The following is a 19,691-nucleotide window of genomic DNA, read 5'->3' as shown; positions in this document are numbered from 1 at the left end:
TGCTTCAGGCCCCCAAGGCCTGCAACTGGTACAAGTTACAAGGAAATCCCCAGTATGGCAAAAGACTGGGGGTAAGTTGGGCTCGCCTTACGTACCTCCGGGTCCAGGAACAGAGGGCAAAGTGATGGACCAGGAAAAGAGAGCAGAGCAGATGACAGTGGGGTGTTGGAAAAAGCTTGGTTTTCAGTTAGGCTTGAAGCATTAAGGGTACTCTCCCTGGGGATTACCCTAACAGGACAGATGGAAGAGTATTTGCTGTTTACTATTCCATATATGGGCTAAGAAGTCATGTAATGTCCAAAAATTTGAAGTCCACAGATGAGTTGGGTCACATTATAAAGAAAAAGGACCACAAAGCAAATAAGTTCTAATAGAGTTGCAGGGCCATTCATTCATTTATCTGAGAAACCCTTACGGTCTTCCCCTGGGCTTGGTTCCCAAGAAGATACTTAGAGAATATCACTTGATTCATCACCTGTACATCCATAGGATAGTTCAGTTAATGAAGTGACAGATTATGTTCAGTACACTATTTCCCTTATGATGAGGCTGTGCACATGGTTAGGACTTGTGGCACAGGAGTTGCTGTCAGCAAACTGACATCAAGTCACCTTTTCTATTGCTACTAGTTATAATGGGAAAGATGCTCCTTTTGGATTTTGCTCTGAGTTTTATTTTGGTAAGTAGCTCCCTATGGGATGTTCCATGCTTGGCATTTGAAAAATTTCAGCACAATATTGGAATGGGTGATTGCACAGGAGCCTGATTTACAGCAGGTGATATACTACTTAGATAACTTTTTGTTTGCAGGCAGGGCAAATTCTGAGCATGCACTAGCCTGCTGGCCACATTCTAGACCCTGGCTAATAAACTGAGGGTACCTCTGGAGCTGAAAAAAAAGGGACCCCTCTACTAAGCTGACCCACCTGGGGCCTGAGTTAGATATGTGGACTATGGTATATGCAGACTCACCTAAGATAAGTGGAGGGAACTTCTGGGATTGATTGTCAAGGCAAGAGTAGCCAGGAAGGTTACACTGTGGGAGCTGCAATCTGTTAATGGGCATCTTAACTCTGCATGCTGAGCGGTGGCCTCAGGGCAGGCATTTTGCATCTGTCAGCGGCCACCATAAGAATATTAAAAGCCAACAGTTTTATAAGAGTTAATAAAATGATGGAGTATTTAGGTGTGTGGGAAAAGCTTGAGTAATTTTAACAGAGTGTCTCTTTGGAGGGAGGAACGGATAATAGGGGCAGATTTAAAGGTTCACTCAGATGCACCGGGAGGAATAGACTTCGGGGTATTTTACCAACGCAGGTGCTGTGCCCACAAACATCCCCCCAGTTGGACACAAACTGGAATAATAAATGATACAACATTCCTTGAATTCTTTCCCATTTTAGTGGCAGTGCTCTTTGGGGAATGGATTTTACAAACTGTTTCTCCAAAAGTGGAGCGGCAACATGGCAGAGGTACATAGCAAACACCAGTCCCCTACGTCGTCCAGGGTTACGAGTCTAAAGGTTTATACTAGTGCTTAAATTCTAACATGTTGCAAAACACATACCTGAGATTGACAATGGTATAGCAGATTCGCTGTCCTAACTTTCGGACCTGCCACTGGGAGCCCACAAGGTACCTGCGCAGATGCTGGTAGCACTCTGGTACTGTGGTGTATGAAGATCGGTAGCGCAACAAACATTTAGGGCTTTATGACAGGTGTTTTAGCAGTTTTGTGCAATTTCAGAGGAGGGAGGGCCTGTCTAGGATATGGCACATTCTAGAGGACCAGATACTTCAGTACATGGGGTCATTGGCAACCTGTGGTTTGACATCATCTACCATCTCCAGTCACCTCTCAGGCCTTATATTTGCCAGTAGGATTAGGGATTACCCAAATGTTTGTGATGGATTCTGATTTCAGAGGTTTTTAATGGGGTGGTCTCAAGACATCACTATTCAGACACTTAAGAGATTTGGGGCAAGTTCTCAACAAAATATGCAAAAATGGACAGGAGGTGGCCTTGTTCAAGGCTGAATTCCTAGTGGTGGGTTGTTGTTTTTTGAGCTTTTAGTGAGAAAATGAGTGCCTGAGTCAGTGAGGGATACTCCAGGAAGGATTTTGAATGAAAGGATTTACAGGAGGAGGTGTGAAAGGTCACTCAAACCTTGAAGATGTCAAAAACAGATCTGAGCAGGCAAGGAGAGTCCATAATGCTACAGAAGGGCAGTAAGGCAAAGATTTGCCTAGTAGAAGCACTGAAGGAACTGTATAGCAATGAGACCAGTTGGAGAAAGGCTCCTCTTTATTCATGGGGATGGACGGCCCCACATAACATACCAATTTGTTATAGTTTTAAGAAATGGGCTTACGAAGTTGGGGCTACTGCTTGTAACGAAAGCACATGTGCTGTGTAATGTGAACAGCAAAATTTAACATGAAAGAGTGTACCCATTGTTCTCTAAAATGTGTCTTTTTTAACCACCTCTCCCTTCTCCACCAGCTGCAAATGTTTCTCCTTCACAGAGGCTAGTGAAGATTAGAAGGAGAAAACGGAGGACTCGGGATGATATGTTCTCGGAACTCCAGATGTCCTCCCACGCTGACAGAGCACAGCAGAATGCGTGGAGGCAGTCAATGTCAGAGTGCAAAAAAGCACAATATGAACGAGAAGAGAGAAGAGGTGGCGGGCTGAATCGCAGGCTGAAGAGAGCAAGTGGCAGGCTGAAGAGGATAGGTGGCGTCAGCTTGCGGACAGAAGGCAAGAGTCGATGCTCCGGCTGCTGGAGCATCAAACTGATATGCTCCAGCGTATGGCTGAGCTGCAGGAAAGGCAGCAGGAGCAGAGACCGCCGCTACAGCCCCTGTGTAATGAACAGCCCTTCTCCCCAAGTTCCATAGCCTCCTCACCCAGACACCCAAGAACATGGTGGGGGGGCCTCCAGCCACCCAATCACTCCACCCCAGATGATTGCTCAAGCATCAGAAGGCTGGCCTTCAATAAGTGTTAAAGTTTTAAACTGCAGTGTGTCCTTTTCCTTCCCTCCTCCCCCACCCCTCCCGGGCTACCTTGGCAGTTATCCCCCTAGTTGTGTGATGAATTAATAAAGAATGCATGAATGTGAAGTAACAATGACTTTATTGCCTCTGCAAGTGGTGCTCTAAGGGGGGAAGGGGAGGGTGGTTAGTTTACAGGGAAGTAGAGTGAACCGGGAGGGCGAAGGCTTCATCTAGGAGAAACAAACAGAAGTTTCACACCATAGCCTGGCCAGTCACAAAACTCGTTTTCAAAGCTTCTCTGATGTGCACCGCGCCCTGCTGTACTCTTCTAACCGCCCTGGTGTCTGGCTGCGCGTAATCAGCGGCCAGGCGATTTGCCTCAACCTCCCACCCCGCCATAAATGTCTCCCCCTTACTCTCACAGATATTGTGGAGCGCACAGCAAGCAGCAATAACAATGGGGATATTGGCTTCGCTGAGGTCTATCCGAGTCAGAAAACTGCACCAGCGCGCTTTTAAACGTCCAAATGCACATTCCACCACCATTCGGCACTTGCTCAGCCTATAGTTGAACAGGTCCTGACTACTGTCCAGGCTGCCTGTGTACGGCTTCATGAGCCATGGCATTAAGGGGTAGGCTGGGTCCCCAAGGATAACGATAGGCATTTCAACATCCCCAACGGTTATTTTCTGGTCCGGGAAGAAAGTCCCTTCCTCCAGCTTTTGAAACAGACCCGAGTTCCTGAAGACGCGAGCATCATGTACCTTTCCTGGCCATCCCACGTTTATGTTAGTGAAACGTCCCTTGTGATCCACCAGGGCTTGCAGCAGCATTGAAAAGTACCCCTTGCGGTTTATGTACTCGGTGGCTTGGTGCTCCAGTGACAAGATAGGGATATAGGTTCCGTCTATCTCCCCACCACAGTTTGGGAATCCCATTGCAGCAAAGCCATCCACTATGACCTGCACATTTCCCCAGAGTCACTACCCTTGATATCAGCAGGTCTTTGATTACGTTGGCTACTTGGATCACAGCAGCCCCCACAGTAGATTTGCCCACTCCAAATTGATTCCCGACTTACTGGTAGCTGTCTGGTGTTGCAAGCTTCCACAGGGCTATCGCCACTCGCTTCTCAATCGTGAGGGCTGTTCTCATCCTGGTATTCTGGAGCTTCAGAGCAGGGGAAAGCAAGTCACAAAGTTCCATGAAAGTGCCCTTACGCATGCGAAAGTTTCACAGCCACTGGGAATCGTCCCACACCTGGAAGATGATGTGGTCCCACAAGTCTGTGCTTGTTTCCCGGGCCCAGAATTGGCATTCCATGGCATGAACCTGCTCCAGTAACACCATGATTTGCACATTGCTGGGACCTGTACTTTGTGAGACGTGTATGTCCATGTCAATTTCCTCATCACTCTCATTGCCGCGCTGCAATCGCCTCCTCGCCTGGTTTTGCTTTGGCACGTTCTGGCTCTGCATATACTCCAGGACAACGCGCGTGGTGTTCATAGTGCTCATAATTGCTGTGGTGATCTGAGCGGGCTCCATGAACCCAGTGCTATGGTGTCTGGGCTGAAAAAAGGTGCGAAACTATTGTCTGACGGACAGAGGGCGGGGCAAGTGACGACATGGCTTACAGGTACAAGGAATTAAAATCAGCAAAGGTGGCTGTGCATCAGGGAGAAACACAAACAACTGTCACACAGAATGCCCCCCCCTCCCCCCCAAAGACTGAACTCAAAACCCTGGGTTTAGCAGGCCGTTGATTGCATGGAGGGAGGGGGAAGCAAATGAATACAGAACAAATCTAGTCCATCTATTTTTTAGATCTTAAGCTGGCAGCAGATTGTGCAGCATGACTGATAGCCATCGGCATCTTCTGGGTGCTTGGCAGAAGATGCTGTACTACGACTGCTAGCCATCATCGTCAAGACGGTTCAATAGGACTTCTGGCAGGACTGAGTCTCCAGGAGACAAAGCATGTCTGCCCAGGTGCCTCTGACCGAACTCACTGAGGAATATGACGATGACGGAAATCAATCGTAATACACCATCTACTGCCAAAAGGCAAGGAGCTGCTGCTGTATAGCAATGCAGCCCCACGTCTGCTAGCACCCAGAAAGCCGATGACGGCTACCAGTCATACTGCACAGTCTACTGCCAAAAGGCAATTAGCTGCTACTGTGTAGCAGTGCAGCACCAGGTCTGCCAGCACCCAGATGACATATGGTGACGGTGAGCTGAGCTGAGCGGGCTCCATGCTTGCCGTGGTATGTTGTCTGCACAGGTAGCCCAGGTAAAAAAGGGCGAATCGATTGTCTGCTGTTGCTGTGACAGAGGGGGAGGGGCCTGATGACGTACCCAGAACCCCCCCGCGACACTGTTTTTGCCTCATCAGGCATTGGGATCTCAACCCAGAATTCCAATGGACGGCGGAAACTGCGGGAACTGTGGGATAGCTACCCACAGTGCAACGCTCCGGAAGTCGACGCTAGCCTCGGTACTGTGGATGCGGTCCGCCAACTTAATGCACTTAGAGTATTTTATGTGGGGACACACACAATCGACTGAATAAAACCGATTTCTATAAAACCGGCTTCTATAAATTCGACCTAATTTCGTAGTGTAGACATACCCTTAGTAAGAAGGTGGCTAAATTCATACATGAACAAGCCCCTTTGGTTATTCCACATCTGGACATATCTTACTGGGAGCCCATGTGATTCAGGGAGGATGGGGTACACCTATCCAATTGGAAGGCAGATTTATTTTTGTCCAATATTAAGGAAGGAAGCAGTGAATATCTAGGAACCTGCCAGAGGTTGGAGGAGGTAGCCAAGCATAACTTGCACATGTCCAGTGCAGGAACTTGTTATGGAAGGGGTACAATCATTGTATAAAAGGGAATGGAAAAGGATGTAAAGGAAAGCATCCCTTAAGGGAGCTGAGGTGGGGGTTGGAGCTCCTACATGTCACAGCAGGGACCCAGTCCCCTCTCCTGCTCTTACCCCTTTAACCCTCTTACAAGGGAGGACAGCTGGGACCAGGCTGAGGCTTATGCAGCAATGATTAGGAAAACTATTATGATCTTGCACTGTACAATTTATTTGTTAGTAATCCCAGATATTTTAAGTGAATAAAGTTGCAACCTAATTAAACCACATCCCTTGCCTTCTGCTTTTCTTCCAGCATGGCCAGACAATGAATCTACAACCCCGCAGCGTAGGAATCACTGTTGTCTGGGCAACGAGAGTCAGCACAGAATGAAACACAGAACACTTAAGAATGAAAAGCATTGAAATCAATTGTTTCTGTTTGCGTAGAAAGGGAACAAAGGGGCATGAGTGTGTTTGGGAAGCTTGAGGGGAGAAAGCAAATCTTTTTAAGGACAAGGTTGAAGGAGATCGTGGATAGGATGCATTTTGGGCTCCTAGAGTCTGTGAAAGGGGAACTCAGAGCTGTGTACACATGCATCATTCCTTTAACTCTTCTGATAGTGTGGGTAAGGTTGCATATATTTTCTGTAGTGGTACTACCTTTTCTACCAAAAGGAAAAAGATTCACTATTACAGCATTTAGAAAAGCATTAACCTGCAAAGAAAAGTTGAGGTGAAAAGAACCTGAGGACTACAAATGTCAAAAAAAGCTAAGAGCAATGTGAAGGAAGACTGCATTGCCTATACTGGCTGAACGGGATCACTTCACACGCCAAGACAACACAACAAAAAAATCTCAAACGGTAGAGAACAGTAATCATTCTGTTCCTTCAATTGCTTTTGAGTAACCGAGGATGACGCAGAGGAAGAGTAGGATGTAAAGTGCGTTTCCTAGAGGCTTCAGAAGATACAGGACAGAATCTGCTTTCAGGAATAACTAAGTCAAGAATAATTCTACTGAAGACAGTGAACAGAGATGAGAGAATCTAGTGTCTAGTAAGAAAAATGTTGGAATTAGCAAAATCTTCGAGGAAAAAGGCAAACGACCAAGCCAACACATAATTTTAGAATTTTACTATAAGCCATTTCAAATGTGGACTGAAAGATATATTGTTCCAAGTCAAGACTGTTGAAACTTCTGGGGTATGTATCTCAGGGTTTTATACTGCCGCTCATCACCATAGTATCTGAGTGCCTTCCATGAAAAATCAATACCAACAGTAAAGTCCCTAATAGGAACTTACGTATTCAAAAATTGGGTACAATGGAAGAGTTGCAATCAAGAAATGTATGGTTTAAGGTCAAAGGTAGCTTAATTTAACAAAAGTGGAAAACAGCATATTTGTTTACACCAGTGGCTCTCAACCTTTCCAGATTACTGTACCTCTTTTAGGAGTCTGATTTGTCTTGGGTACCCCAAATTTCACTTAAAAACTACTTGCTTACAAAATCAGACATAAAAATACAAGTGTCACAGCACATTATTATTGAAAAATTACTCTCATTTTTACCATATAATTATCAATTGAATATAAATATAGCATTTACATTTCAGTGTATAGTACATAGAGCAGTATGAACAACTCATTGCCTGTATGCAATTTTAGTTTGTACTGACTTTACTAGTGATTTTTATGTAGCCTGTTGTAAAAATAGGCAGATATCTAGATGAGTTGATGTACCCCCGGAAGACCACTGCATATCCCCAGGGGTATGCATACCCCCTGTTGACAAAGACTCAAGGTCTAAGAGATTAAAACAAAGTTGCACATACCAGAAGTATATTAAGTTCCTGAGGGATGTTGGATTTTAGGGGATGATAAATTTATTTGCTACCCATCCACCATGAACTGGACTAATAAGTTTAAGAGCAAGTTTGGTTCTGATAACATGCGATAGAAAGCAACTTCAGAATCCTTATGAGAGTTTAGACAGAAGAATATATTTCAGAATTAATATTTACCATTAGGAATTTCACAGTCTAAGGCAACAGCAGTCTCATATGTCCAACATCGAGCAACATTACGAATAGTATATCCTCCTCCTCCTAGCATCAGCAGTGGCAAGTTAAAAGTCTTTACAACCTCCACACATTTAGCATGACCTACCAAAAAGATTTAAAAGCAAATTAAAAAATAAACAAACTATTAATTTCTATTCAAAAAGTCAGATGAACCTAATTAAAATGAAAGTGCTAGAATTAAGCTTCAGCACAGCACTTTTAGTTCTTAACTGAATTAATCTCATTTGAACAAAAACAGATGTCAGGATTAGTAAATGAGAAATGGTCAGAACCCGAGGCACAATATTTCCATCTTAACATTTTCTCTTACTTTGCATTAACACCTTTGCAATTCTCTCTTTTCCAAAATGTTGTCTTTTTTATAACTTACATAGGCATGCAAGGACAAATATTGGGCCAGATTCTTGGATCAGCGCAGTGCAGGAGCCAGAATGGAACAGGCTGCAGCTACTCAATCCTCCCTGGTTCCATGTTGACCTCAGCACACTTTAGAGCAGCCCTTGAGCTGCTCTGGAGTATACTATCTGATTAGATCCTCAATGAGCCATATGGCAGTGAGAGAGCATTAGTTATGGGGACAAAATCTCCATCTAGGGGGAGAGAGCTACTTTCTACATCTTTTGTGCTGCTCAAATGTCACAGAATGGACCACATCACAGTTCAGGATCTGGCCTTCACTCAGTGATTATTTTGAGAACAGTCTTGTGGTTAGGGTATTGGACTGGGAATTGGGAGATGGGGGCTCAGTTCCAGCTCTCCTGAAAACTTTATGTATGACCTTAGGTAAGTCACTTGCGGTGGGATTTTCAAAAGCATCTAAGAAAATGGTTCTCAACCAGGGGTCTGCTGTAGAGCCATTTTGGTGGGGGCTAAAGCCCTGGCGCCCCCACAAGGCTGAACCTGGGAGCTGCAGGGCTGAATCTTGGAGCCCCGAGATCCAGTGCCACCATGGGGTTTGAACCTCAGTGCCCCCCACGGGCCTAAAGCTGGTAGCTGCAGGGCTGAAGCCGCGGTGCTCCCGTGGGGCAGAAACCCCAAGCCCAGTGGGCAGAGTTGGGAGGGCAATGCCCCACCCCACAAACTACAGTACCATACCCAGAGAGGGAAAGTTCCAGGGGCAGCTCCATGCCCCGCCCACCTTCTCTCCACCTGTCTCCTGGCCAAGTCAGAGGTTGGAAACTGGAGCTGGGCAGTTCAGGGCATCTGCTGCTCTGGCGGGTGCCATGGAGTGGGCAGCCACGACGGTCCCATCTCCTGGTCCCTGGGGTTGTGGCCGCTCCTCAGCTTCCTTTGACTGCTCGGGCAGCCAGTAATAGCCAACCAGGTGGGGGGACCCAGCTCCAGGGCTGACAGAGTCCTCATGGAGCAGTGACCACAAGTGGGGGGACCCTGCCAGCACACAGCCCCTAGCAACCACCCTGCCTGCACACAGTCCCAGCTACCCCTCTCCCTGCACCCTGCCTGCACACGGCACTTAGCTACCTCCTGCCTGCACCCTGAGCAGTTTTCAAGCTCTTTGAGCTGCGCTCCCCCCATCTGAGTTATAATTTTTGGTTGCTTCCCCCCCCCCCACCTCCCGCCAAAACCCCAATGGGTGGGGTGGCCTGCTGAGGTGAGTCAGGGGTTGAAGGTGTCGTTTCTTACTCAAGCTCTGCCCCCCCCCCCAAAATAGTCAAACTATGCCTATGCCCGAGGCGCTCCCCCCCCCACCCCCACCCCCAAGTTCCCCCATCCCCCGCTGGGCCCTGGAGTTTTTATAGCATGTTGAGGGGCCTCAGAAAGAGAAGGTTAAGAACCCCCGATTTAAGAGACTTACATCTTTCAAGGGAACTTGTGTTCCTAAGTACGTTTTTAGCTAAACCTTAAAGAACTGTCACCTTAAAGAAAATTGTGATGATTCAAATAAGTTTGAAGAATATGTTAGTGACTACTATTACAATGAAACAATCGTCGATGTATTTTTTTTCCTTTCTTTAGAAAAGCATACTGACAGAATTCAGTAAGTATCAAAAGAATGTTACTTCTCCTCCCCATTTTGCTAATACTAACATATAATTTTAGTTGTACAGATTGAGGAAGATTTTTTTTAATTATTAAAATCAAGAGAGTTCTGGGAAATTTAATAATGTGGATGAATATTAAAGTAAGGAAGACACAGCACATCTTAGTTTACTAGCAAATTCAGTGCTGCAACTAATATTGTCAATTCAAGAAGATGGGTAATTTGGCATACTGAAAAAGTATTCACAGTTAAATACAGCTAGTCACATCACAAAGTGACCTCACGGTTGTAGACTATGTACATTACAGAAATTTAAATCCAGCATCAGATTGTGGAAATCATACATTTGGTGTATTACCCCACAATCTAAAACTGAGCTGCACATCTATGCAAAAACGAGGGAAGCCCAAGGAATTCCAAACCAAAAGGAACTAAAGAGATAATGAAAAAACAAAAATGGAGGAAGAAATGAGACTAGGAAGAATAAGATAATGCACAAAATCTAAAGAAGAAATGGTTATGGAAAAGGCGGAAATGCAAGATGCTTAATTTTAGTAAATGGATGTGTGTGGGAGAGAAAAACAACTGTGTCTCGATCTCTTTGGCTACCAGTCTCATTCATGATGACAGGTGGTGAATTTGACTGGTGGCCAGAAGAGAACGAATATCCGACTTAACTTGCCAACTTCAACCTCTCTCCCTCAAACATATTATTTGATAGTGATTTGGAGAATGAAGGCTCCCTTCTCCTAAATAAAAGTTAATCAAACATGCATTCTAGCGAACAGGCATTATTGTGCATCTGTGAGCATTTTCTCTATTGTTTACCTTTGACAGTAAGATTAAAACACCCCAACCTGTCACCAGATAATGAATCTGCTCCACACTGCAATACCACGGCACTGGGCTGGTACATTTCCATCACTTTGGATATGATCTATATATAAACAATATAAAATAGCAAATCTTAAATTCAACCTCACAACAACCAGGCAGCTTTTCAAATAGGGTTTAGACAATACTCACTGGCTTGAATATCTGCCCATATGATTCATCATCTATACCATCTCTCATTGGAAAATTAACCGCATAGTATTTGCCTTTCCCAGCTCCAATGTCCTACAAAGGAAGTTGACAAATACACTATTACTAAAGAAGAGAATGCTTACCAAATCATAGTAAACCACGTGTCTTAAAATATGTGCTATTATTCAGAACAAAAAAAGCAGCTTGCTTAATTCCCTATTCTTCTACAAGATCACGCTGAAGCATAAAATGTATATGCCAAAACTAAAATGGAGAAAAAGTGTACCATCCCCAATATATTGATTTTTTTTTAAATTTAATGATTAAGAGAGCAGAAGTACCTTTATATGTTCCTCCATAGAAATGGAAGCTTTTAAAATAGAAGAGAAACTGTACTTGTAGATTGGAAGGGAGTAACTAGCCATATGGCCAGTAATCCCCCTCCTCTCCCGCCCCAATCCCCCGGTTGGCTGATGCATGGAGTAACAATGAAACCTTTAAAAATAAGCCATACATTCACATCAATATAAAATGTGCCATAACGGTCTATTAAGTGATTGATATGAGCAACAAGAAATAGATGCTTCCTTTCCCCTAAACAAATGCTTTCAATTAATTAAGGATGTAAAAAGTGGTGAATTCTTTTATTCCAAAATAAAAGGAAGTTTACTAATAGGTCTGAAAACCATAATAAGCCAGAGGATTTTTGTAACTGGCTTAACACTGGTCAATTACTGGAGAGCAGAATACAGCAATCAGTTATTATTTTAAGTATGTTGACTCAGGTCCAAATTTTACTGGGTTAATTGAAAAAACACTGTTGCTGCACACATGGCAAATTTTACAGTAAGCCAATTTGAGTATTTTCCAGTTTTTTGTAATTGAGCAGTTTTATTGGTAGTACGATAGCAATCTGTCACCTGGAGAAACTGCCTATTTTTTAAGTAAGAGCCAAAAACTATGAGGTGAACTCATAGAATATTAAGTGGTAAATGATTCTCAACCCCTCCCCCACTCTCTTTCACCATCAGCATGAATTTCCCTTTTGATTTCCCCAAGTTTTAATTACACTATTAAACTTGAAGTGATAATCATGCATGCAAGATGCTTACTTAAGTCACAAGAACAAATCATCTAAAAAAGCAGGTTAAAAAAGTCTGAAAAAATCAATAGTTCAACTATTTATATAAATAGTTTGAGGATACCGACATCTAGACAATATTGTCCATGGTACCCAAGACACACATTTTCATTTTGGTGACTGTCAGACTAACATTTTCAGAGGGCTATGTTGGTATACACTGAAAATACTAAAAGCTCCCATCTTTTTCAACTGCATCAGCCTAGGTCACAAATATGCGCATCTGTGTATGCAGCACTAGGTAGATTCTCAACTGATTTATCAAGGCACACTGTGAAACAAGAGGGTCTATGCAGGCATCTGCCAAGTTGAACAGAAGCTCAAGTAGGCTTAACCCCAAGGGAGCTGATGTGGCTGAACTAGAAGCCTCAAGAATTCAAAAAGCTGGAGAACAGAACTGGGAGGAATTTTCTGGATAGAAAGTTTATTCATCAAAACATGCAGTGTTGGGTCAATCTGAACAGGAGGTACTGATTTTACCCAATAGCCAAGTGGTTAGAGAATTCACCCAAACTATGGGAGACCAGTTCAAATCCCCATTTGGCCTGATGTGGAACCTGAGTCTTTCACACTGCAGGTAAATTCCCCAACCACTGAGCTATAGGTAGGGCCCTTAGTTTTCAGTTTTTCCCAGGAATTTATCAGTGTTTATTACCACAACAACAAAAACAGGTGAAAAATCAGTGCAAAAAAAATATTTTTTTCTGGGTAAATATCACGGTTTATTTTGGTGGATGGAAAGACAGGGGGAAAAAAAGCATTCAGTAGATTAATGCTTTGAATTCCATTCATCAATGTGGTTTGCTGCAGAATTAAAACAGAATGCCACCTCTGAGTTTAAAAAAAAAAAAATCCCTCTCTAATCCCAAAATAAAACTTTTAATTTGAATAAACAGTTTACTGTTGTAGACTCAAAACTATTAGCTCATAAATATTTACATTCAATAATTGGGCCACATCATTTGCAGAGCATACACTCAACTTCATCCTTTTCTCCTGTTTTTGTTTTTTTAAAACTTTCAAATACTTCATGTTCTGAAACATATTCTGATACACTAAAATGAGAAGAAAATGAAAATGTGTATCAAATCTTTAAACCGTTATCTGCTAATAGCTTGAAACGTGTATGTGGTGGGCATGAGCTTCATCAGTCCATTCAGATGCACATGCACTTCAGAGCTTGCATGGGTGTCTGTTTGTTTATTGTGTGCATCTTCTAGACTAATACATACCCTTACTCCAACAGGCAGCTTTGCATATAAACACAGACTAATGTATTATCGTAATATCGCTCTCTATATATAGAGACAGATCGATTAATCTTATGCAATGTATTTTCCTAATAAAACAAGTTATTTTTTATATATTTGAATGATACAGAAGTAGGGTGAAAATTGGAAAAAAGGGATTTTTTTTTTTTTTTGGCAAAACCTGGGAATTTTTCAGTAAAAATTAGTTTAAACAGAAAATGAAGGGGCTTAGCTATAGGATATTCTGGGATAAGTCTCTCTCACTCCCCCCTTAAAGCTGTTCAACCAGTAGTTAAAGCACTCACTTGGGAGATGGGAGACCTGGGTTCAAGTTCCTGTCACACATCAGGCAGAGCAGGGCTTGGAACCTGAGCCTCTCACATCTTAGGTAAGTGCCTTAACTACTGGGTATAAAGGGGGCAACACCTCCTTCAGTGGTTTTGTGAATGGCATTTTCAAGCTTCCTTTGCTTTTAATAAAAAAGCAGTTAAAATGCCAGCCATCAAAATGAAATATTTTGTGTTGAACGAAGTGTTTTGGTCAACCTGAAATATTTTTTTCCCAGTTTTTTGTTCAGTTGAATAAACTGAAATTTTTGTTTTGTTTTGGATGAACCAAATTTCTCTTCAAGATTTTCATTCAGATATCAGACAACAACAAAAACAATCAATTATTTGCACAGCTCTACAGAGAGGGCATCTAAAGTAGAAAGATGTTTTTTCTGATAGACACAAGCTTTGTTCTACGTTGCAATGGAGACACCACCTCAATTTTGGAAATTAACTAGAGAGAATATGTCAGAGGGAATTAAAACCTGAGCAGAGCCCATGGACATTGACAAACAGAAGCTGACTGTTTTTTGATGCAGTCTGTGGGGGGCTAAGAGAAATATACGAGGTGGTGCTATACTAAGCAGCCAGCTCCAGCACAGAATCCTGACTCTAAGGGGAATGTTTGTTAATGCTTCCTTAAGCCTTCCTTCTGTGTTAGCCTTTCAGACTCTTAACAGAACAAGTAAAAGCCTGACATTCTTTTCTAATTGGGATCTGATAGCTAGAGAAGAACTCTTAAGAAAACATCTGCATCCATATACATTACAGTTCACTCCAAAAGACTATTTACAAGCAGTGATTATGACTATGTAGGATGGAAGTCTATTACAGTTGAGGTATCATTTGTCATTCTGAAGGTTCACCATAAAAAATACTAAGAACAGAGAAGATACTTTTCAGTTTGTTTTATTTTATTTCAGCCATCTAAAGCATTTAAGTCCTTTTGTCTTCAAGGTGGCTAGCTAAAGAATACAGGAAACTTCATGAGAAGTGACTTCTCACCGACAACTGCAAACTACCCAAGCCTTCAGAAGCAATGTGCCTTCGTTAAATAATGATAGCGTTTTGCCATTACAATAATCCCGTTTTAGCTGCTTTTTGTTTGAATCAACAGTACCACCTTGTGGCCAGTCAAGTTATGTCATAAAAATACACACCTCTGATTTTTATAACAAGTGATATAGAAGGAATTTAACAAAACCAAGCAACTCTATCTGCGGAATTGCCGCCAATAGCCAGACTGAGATGGACAGTCAGCGCATTAGTGACAACATTTAACTATTAGTCTCCACAATATCACCGTGAATAATCAACTCTTACTCCCAGCTCCACCCTGGGAATACTGGTGATGTTGCATCACATAACAAGATCTCCAGGAGGCATTGCAAAGGTGGCAAGAAAATAATGGTGTCTATCTACCTTTCACAACGTTTTGTGTAGTTCTGAAAACTTTCAGAACTATTTTATGCCCTTTTGAAAGTCACAATTAACTCCACAAACACAGCTGATGTCACTGACATAGCACACACTGGGGTGTCAGAGCAAGAAACTGATCCATAATTAATCTGCATATTAAAGAGTTTACAGCCAATATACTATAGTCTTACTACTGTAGGTATTCAGCATACATTTCTAGAGTTAAAAAGGGACACCTTTTCAGATCACTCACCCCTAAACTTGTTAGATTTGTATGTCTACACTTAAGACTAAAGTGTAGAAACCACCTCTGTGGATGGGAGGGATTCTCCCATCAGCATAGGTAATCCTACCTCCCCGAGAGGTTGTAGCTAAGTCAACAGAAGAATTAAGTGTTAATGCTTGCATTTTTACAGTATATAGTTTACATTAGAAACCAGACAGAAATTCTTCCATCGACCTAGAGCTGTCTACATGGGTACTTTGGTCGACTTAATTTTGCTACTCAAGGGTGTGGATTTTTCACACCTGACTGACATAGTTAAACAAGCTAATTTTCTAGACTAGACCAAGCCTAGAAAGTATAGATTAAGTTTTTGTTGTTGTTGGTTTGTTTAGTAAGTGAACATGCAGGGCCAGGAGATCAGGTTCCTAATCCCAGCTCTGCAATAGATTCTGTGACCTCTTGGGCAATGTACAATCTCTGTGCCTGTGTTCTCTATCTGTATTTACCAACCTCACAGGAGTGCAAGGCTTAATATGTGAATATCTATGAAGCGTTTTGGTACCCTTAAATGGGGGGCACTATAAAAATGCAAAGCATTAACACTAAGCAACATGAGAAATATCTTCCAACACAGTTGGCATTTTTCAGATACACATAGTATTGTAAATATGAAATTTTGATTGTTTGTGACAGATAAAAGATGTTCACATGTCAAAAAACGTTATCTGCAAAGAGCACTTATTTTTCCTACTATATGTAACATGGTTGACAATGCAGAGGCCATCATCAAATACACCACAACTTTTTCCTACACAAGTGCCAAAGTCTAGATGATTTAAGTCAGTTATATTTTAAACTGATCTATTTAGTAAGCAGCTTGTCCATTTCCATAGGTGTTGAGTTAATTTGCTAAAAAAGTCCTGAAGATTTCCCAGGGAGCTGATTAGTCCACAGAATATGGCATTTCCTCCCCCAAATTTAATTATTGTGAGAAGAAGGAATTATGACCAAACACTAAAAATGAACATCTGCAAGAAAAGGAGAAGTAAAAGCTAGTTTAATCAAGTCGTAAATTCACATTTGACCTTACCCGTAAGTCCCCTGTGCCAGGAAAATATTCACCATATTTATGGAATGATACTGTCATGACACGGTCCGTTGTATAAAATGCTTCTTCAACACCATCACCATGATGGATGTCAATGTCAATGTACAACACTCTTTGGTGATATCTGGAAAAACCACACACATACATGTGAAAAAAGGATGCAAGAAAAAGTGGCGTGATTTAAGTCAGTGCTATGACATTCAGCAATCAGAATGTAAATATAGCACAGGAAAATGAAATCTTAACTATCTAACCAAAAGCATGATAATAACTGAAGCTACCATATCCATTCAAAGAAAATAAATGTAAAAACAAAGATAGATTCATTTCTTCAACACCAAAAGCATTCTATATTTAGCCTCACTGTCACCCAGTAAGAATCTACATTTTGCATTCTCTTCCCACATTCCTCCCCTCTCACTCCTCCCCCGCCCAATCACCACCACTGTTGTGATAACTGGGCCTACAAATTTACCCAAATTGTGAGCTCAACTGTAAAGAGAGAATAAGTATCACAATAACTGATAACAAATGTTGATGGGAAAAGGTGCAAAAGCAAGATAGAAAGACTGAATTAGTGCAAACAAAAAAAAGCTTATTGATGTAACTCAAGTATTGATAAGCAAGAAAAGTGTGGAACCAGAATTCAATGAACAAAAATTGGTAGCTTGGAAACTAGGCCTAGTTGGTGAACAAAATAATCAGAGGACACCCACTACTCCCTTCTGGAGTCCTCAAAAAGAGACTTTGGCTGGAGTAGGCTTCGAAGCACACTATTGTGACATTAACTGAAAAACGAGAGGAGAAGGAGCAAGTTCCACCATCATGGCTGCCTCCCCCACAATCTCCTGAGACCCTGGACCTCCTTTGGCATAATCCTGAAAAATGTCGTGATAAGACTGGGACTGAGACAGGGACCCAGATGACATCACTACCTCCTGTGGAATCCCGGCCACCACCTGGAAGGGAGACTGTCTCTTGCATGTTGTCCCTTCAGGTCCTTTTCCTTTCCCACCTTATTTCTTTTCTTTCTTATCCCTCTAATAAAAGTCTAGATTAGCTGGGCAAGATGTTGCAACACCACTGCACACTTGTGACCAGAAAAAGGCAAATAAATGCAAAGCCCAAAAAACATGATGCTAGCACAAATTTGCCATGGCTTGGAGTGGCTGATTAGACTGCGTGCCATGCCTGTGTTTTTCTAGCAGTGAGGTTGTACATAAAAGTAAACATGAGAGACAAAAGCTGCATTTCCTTCTTTCCTGTTCTCCCCCTCCATCCCGCCTCCTTTTGTATGCACTTGTGTCTTCTTTGGAAATGGGACTGGGCTTTTACAGTAGCAGCAGCGACAACTCGAGGCCATCCCAAGTAACTATTTCTCTTTCCCCAAAAAGGACAGTTATTAACGTCTTTAATACTATCTAACAGACTGTCAGACAAAAGTTTTTTTTCCTTTCTAAAAACTCTCCTGCTAAAAGGAAAGGGAACAAGGGATGTTGCTAACATGAAAGTGTGACGCCCTGTACCTTGGAGGAACCCCCAGAACCCCCATGTTCATCCTTGTAAAATGATTGTGTGGTATTCAATGCAAAGTTTGTCACATCAGGTGTCTTCAGAAGGCTCATGATGTATTGAGCATTGTTGGTATAGTATTGTTATAGGTTATAATTTCATTTATATAGTTATGATGCTGAAAATGTATCCTCATGACTTAAAGCAAGCTCAGACAAAAACTCTCCAGAAGCAGAGGGGCACCTCATCAGGGCGTGGATGGGACAAACCCAGCCCAGTCTCACAGGAACAAAGGGCACTGGCCTAGGCAGCAACAAAAGAACCTGTCAGACTCTCGAGGGAGTCACCCCCGCATCCTTTGGTCAGTTTGGAACTATGATGTAGTATGCTCACCTGACTCTGAAGGGGGAGAGGGGGAAGGGGTGAGAGCAAAGCCAAGAGGGAAGAAAGGACATGATAAAAGTGGGCATAACTGGACACTGCAAGACGGAGGTTCCTAGGGCTGTGTCTGGGACCAGAGATATTGGCTAGTGTCATTTGGTTGCACAATCCAAGGAGCAGCTTACATGCCAGAGGCTGTGCGTGAACAGCCCAGGAGTGGGGGTTCTCACAGCAGAGCCGGATAAGGCTGGTTCCCAGAGTCAAGGTTAACACCAGAGGGGAACGTCAGAGAAAGCCTTAATGTTTTACATTTCAAATGCTTTAACTTTTTCCTCCTTTCTGTATTTTGAATAAAAAGTTAAAATGATGTTTAATGGTGTGTTTGCCATGATACTAAGCAGGCTGAGTCTCTGTATACCAAACCCTGAACCTTGCTTAACACTGTTTAATGTTGGACAGTAACAGGGTCATATGGGTTATGTTAACATCCTTGATTCTTTGGGACCATATATTCCATCTAAATTAATACACTCATCTGCCCTTTCCCCCTGCTTTTCTCTCTCTCTCTCTCTCTTACTGAGATCTGTTCCAGCCCCTCCTTCTCCCTTTCCTTTTCATAGTCATAATCTATTTTGTTCACTCTTTCAATCTCCTCAATAAGCATGGATTTTACAATAGAAAGCTCCTCTCATGGTGCATGAGCTAAAGGAATTTTCCAAGAACACACTGCCAGTAAATGTAGAGAATTACTTTAGTTCAAACGATACAGTTCCTGTGAACTCCTAATCTTGTACTTCGTCTCCCTTTCCCCACATCCTCAAATATGAAGTGTTTATACTTCCAAGTTCATTTAACTTAATACATAAAATATTATACAACTGGAAACCTGTTTAAACCTACTAATAGAGTTTCAAATAACCTAATATTTCTCAACCCTTGGGGACACAACTTTTTATAATATTGTTGTGGAATAATGTAAATTAGTGATATCTGAGAAGCTATATACTGAAGCTTCCCATAGGCACAAAGCAAAGTTTCCTTTCATTATGGATATAATGAACAAGATTACTTTGCTCAGTCACATGAGATGATGATTGGAGCCCAGGTTATTGCTGGGGCTGGAATGCAGGGCTCATGTCCTGGGTGCATGTGAAGGATTCAGCAGAGTGGGAGGTTTGGATATTGGATATCCTCTTTGCATTCTCCTTAATTTTTTTTAAACACTCTTTTACTGTGTTCTCACAGATTACAGCAGGGGTCTCAAACACGCGGCCTATGGAGTTATTTGCTGCGGCCCGCCAAGCTCCCCGCCCCCCCCCCCGGAGTTATCTCCTGC

General features: G+C 42.4%; 1 protein-coding gene across 2 annotated transcripts in view; it reads right to left on the bottom strand.

Annotated features, from left to right (window-relative positions):
• HDAC2 (histone deacetylase 2) overlaps positions 1 to 19,691 on the bottom strand; it is a 47,322-nt gene that overhangs the window by 10,702 nt on the left and 16,929 nt on the right. For both annotated transcript variants that reach the window (XM_034765836.1, XM_034765835.1), the window contains 4 exons: positions 16,445 to 16,586; positions 10,990 to 11,082; positions 10,792 to 10,900; positions 7,902 to 8,042 (listed from right to left, as the gene is read on the bottom strand). In XM_034765836.1, the coding sequence (XP_034621727.1) occupies positions 7,902 to 8,042; positions 10,792 to 10,900; positions 10,990 to 11,082; positions 16,445 to 16,586 (485 nt within the window). The remainder of the gene's footprint in view (positions 1 to 7,901; positions 8,043 to 10,791; positions 10,901 to 10,989; positions 11,083 to 16,444; positions 16,587 to 19,691) is intronic.

The sequence above is a fragment of the Trachemys scripta genome, chromosome 3 (genome assembly GCF_013100865.1).
Source record: "Trachemys scripta elegans isolate TJP31775 chromosome 3, CAS_Tse_1.0, whole genome shotgun sequence".
In the NCBI taxonomy this organism is placed as follows: Eukaryota; Metazoa; Chordata; order Testudines; family Emydidae; genus Trachemys; species Trachemys scripta.
Note: the sequence above shows the minus strand (reverse complement) of the source record. Positions and strands in the feature narration are given on the sequence as shown.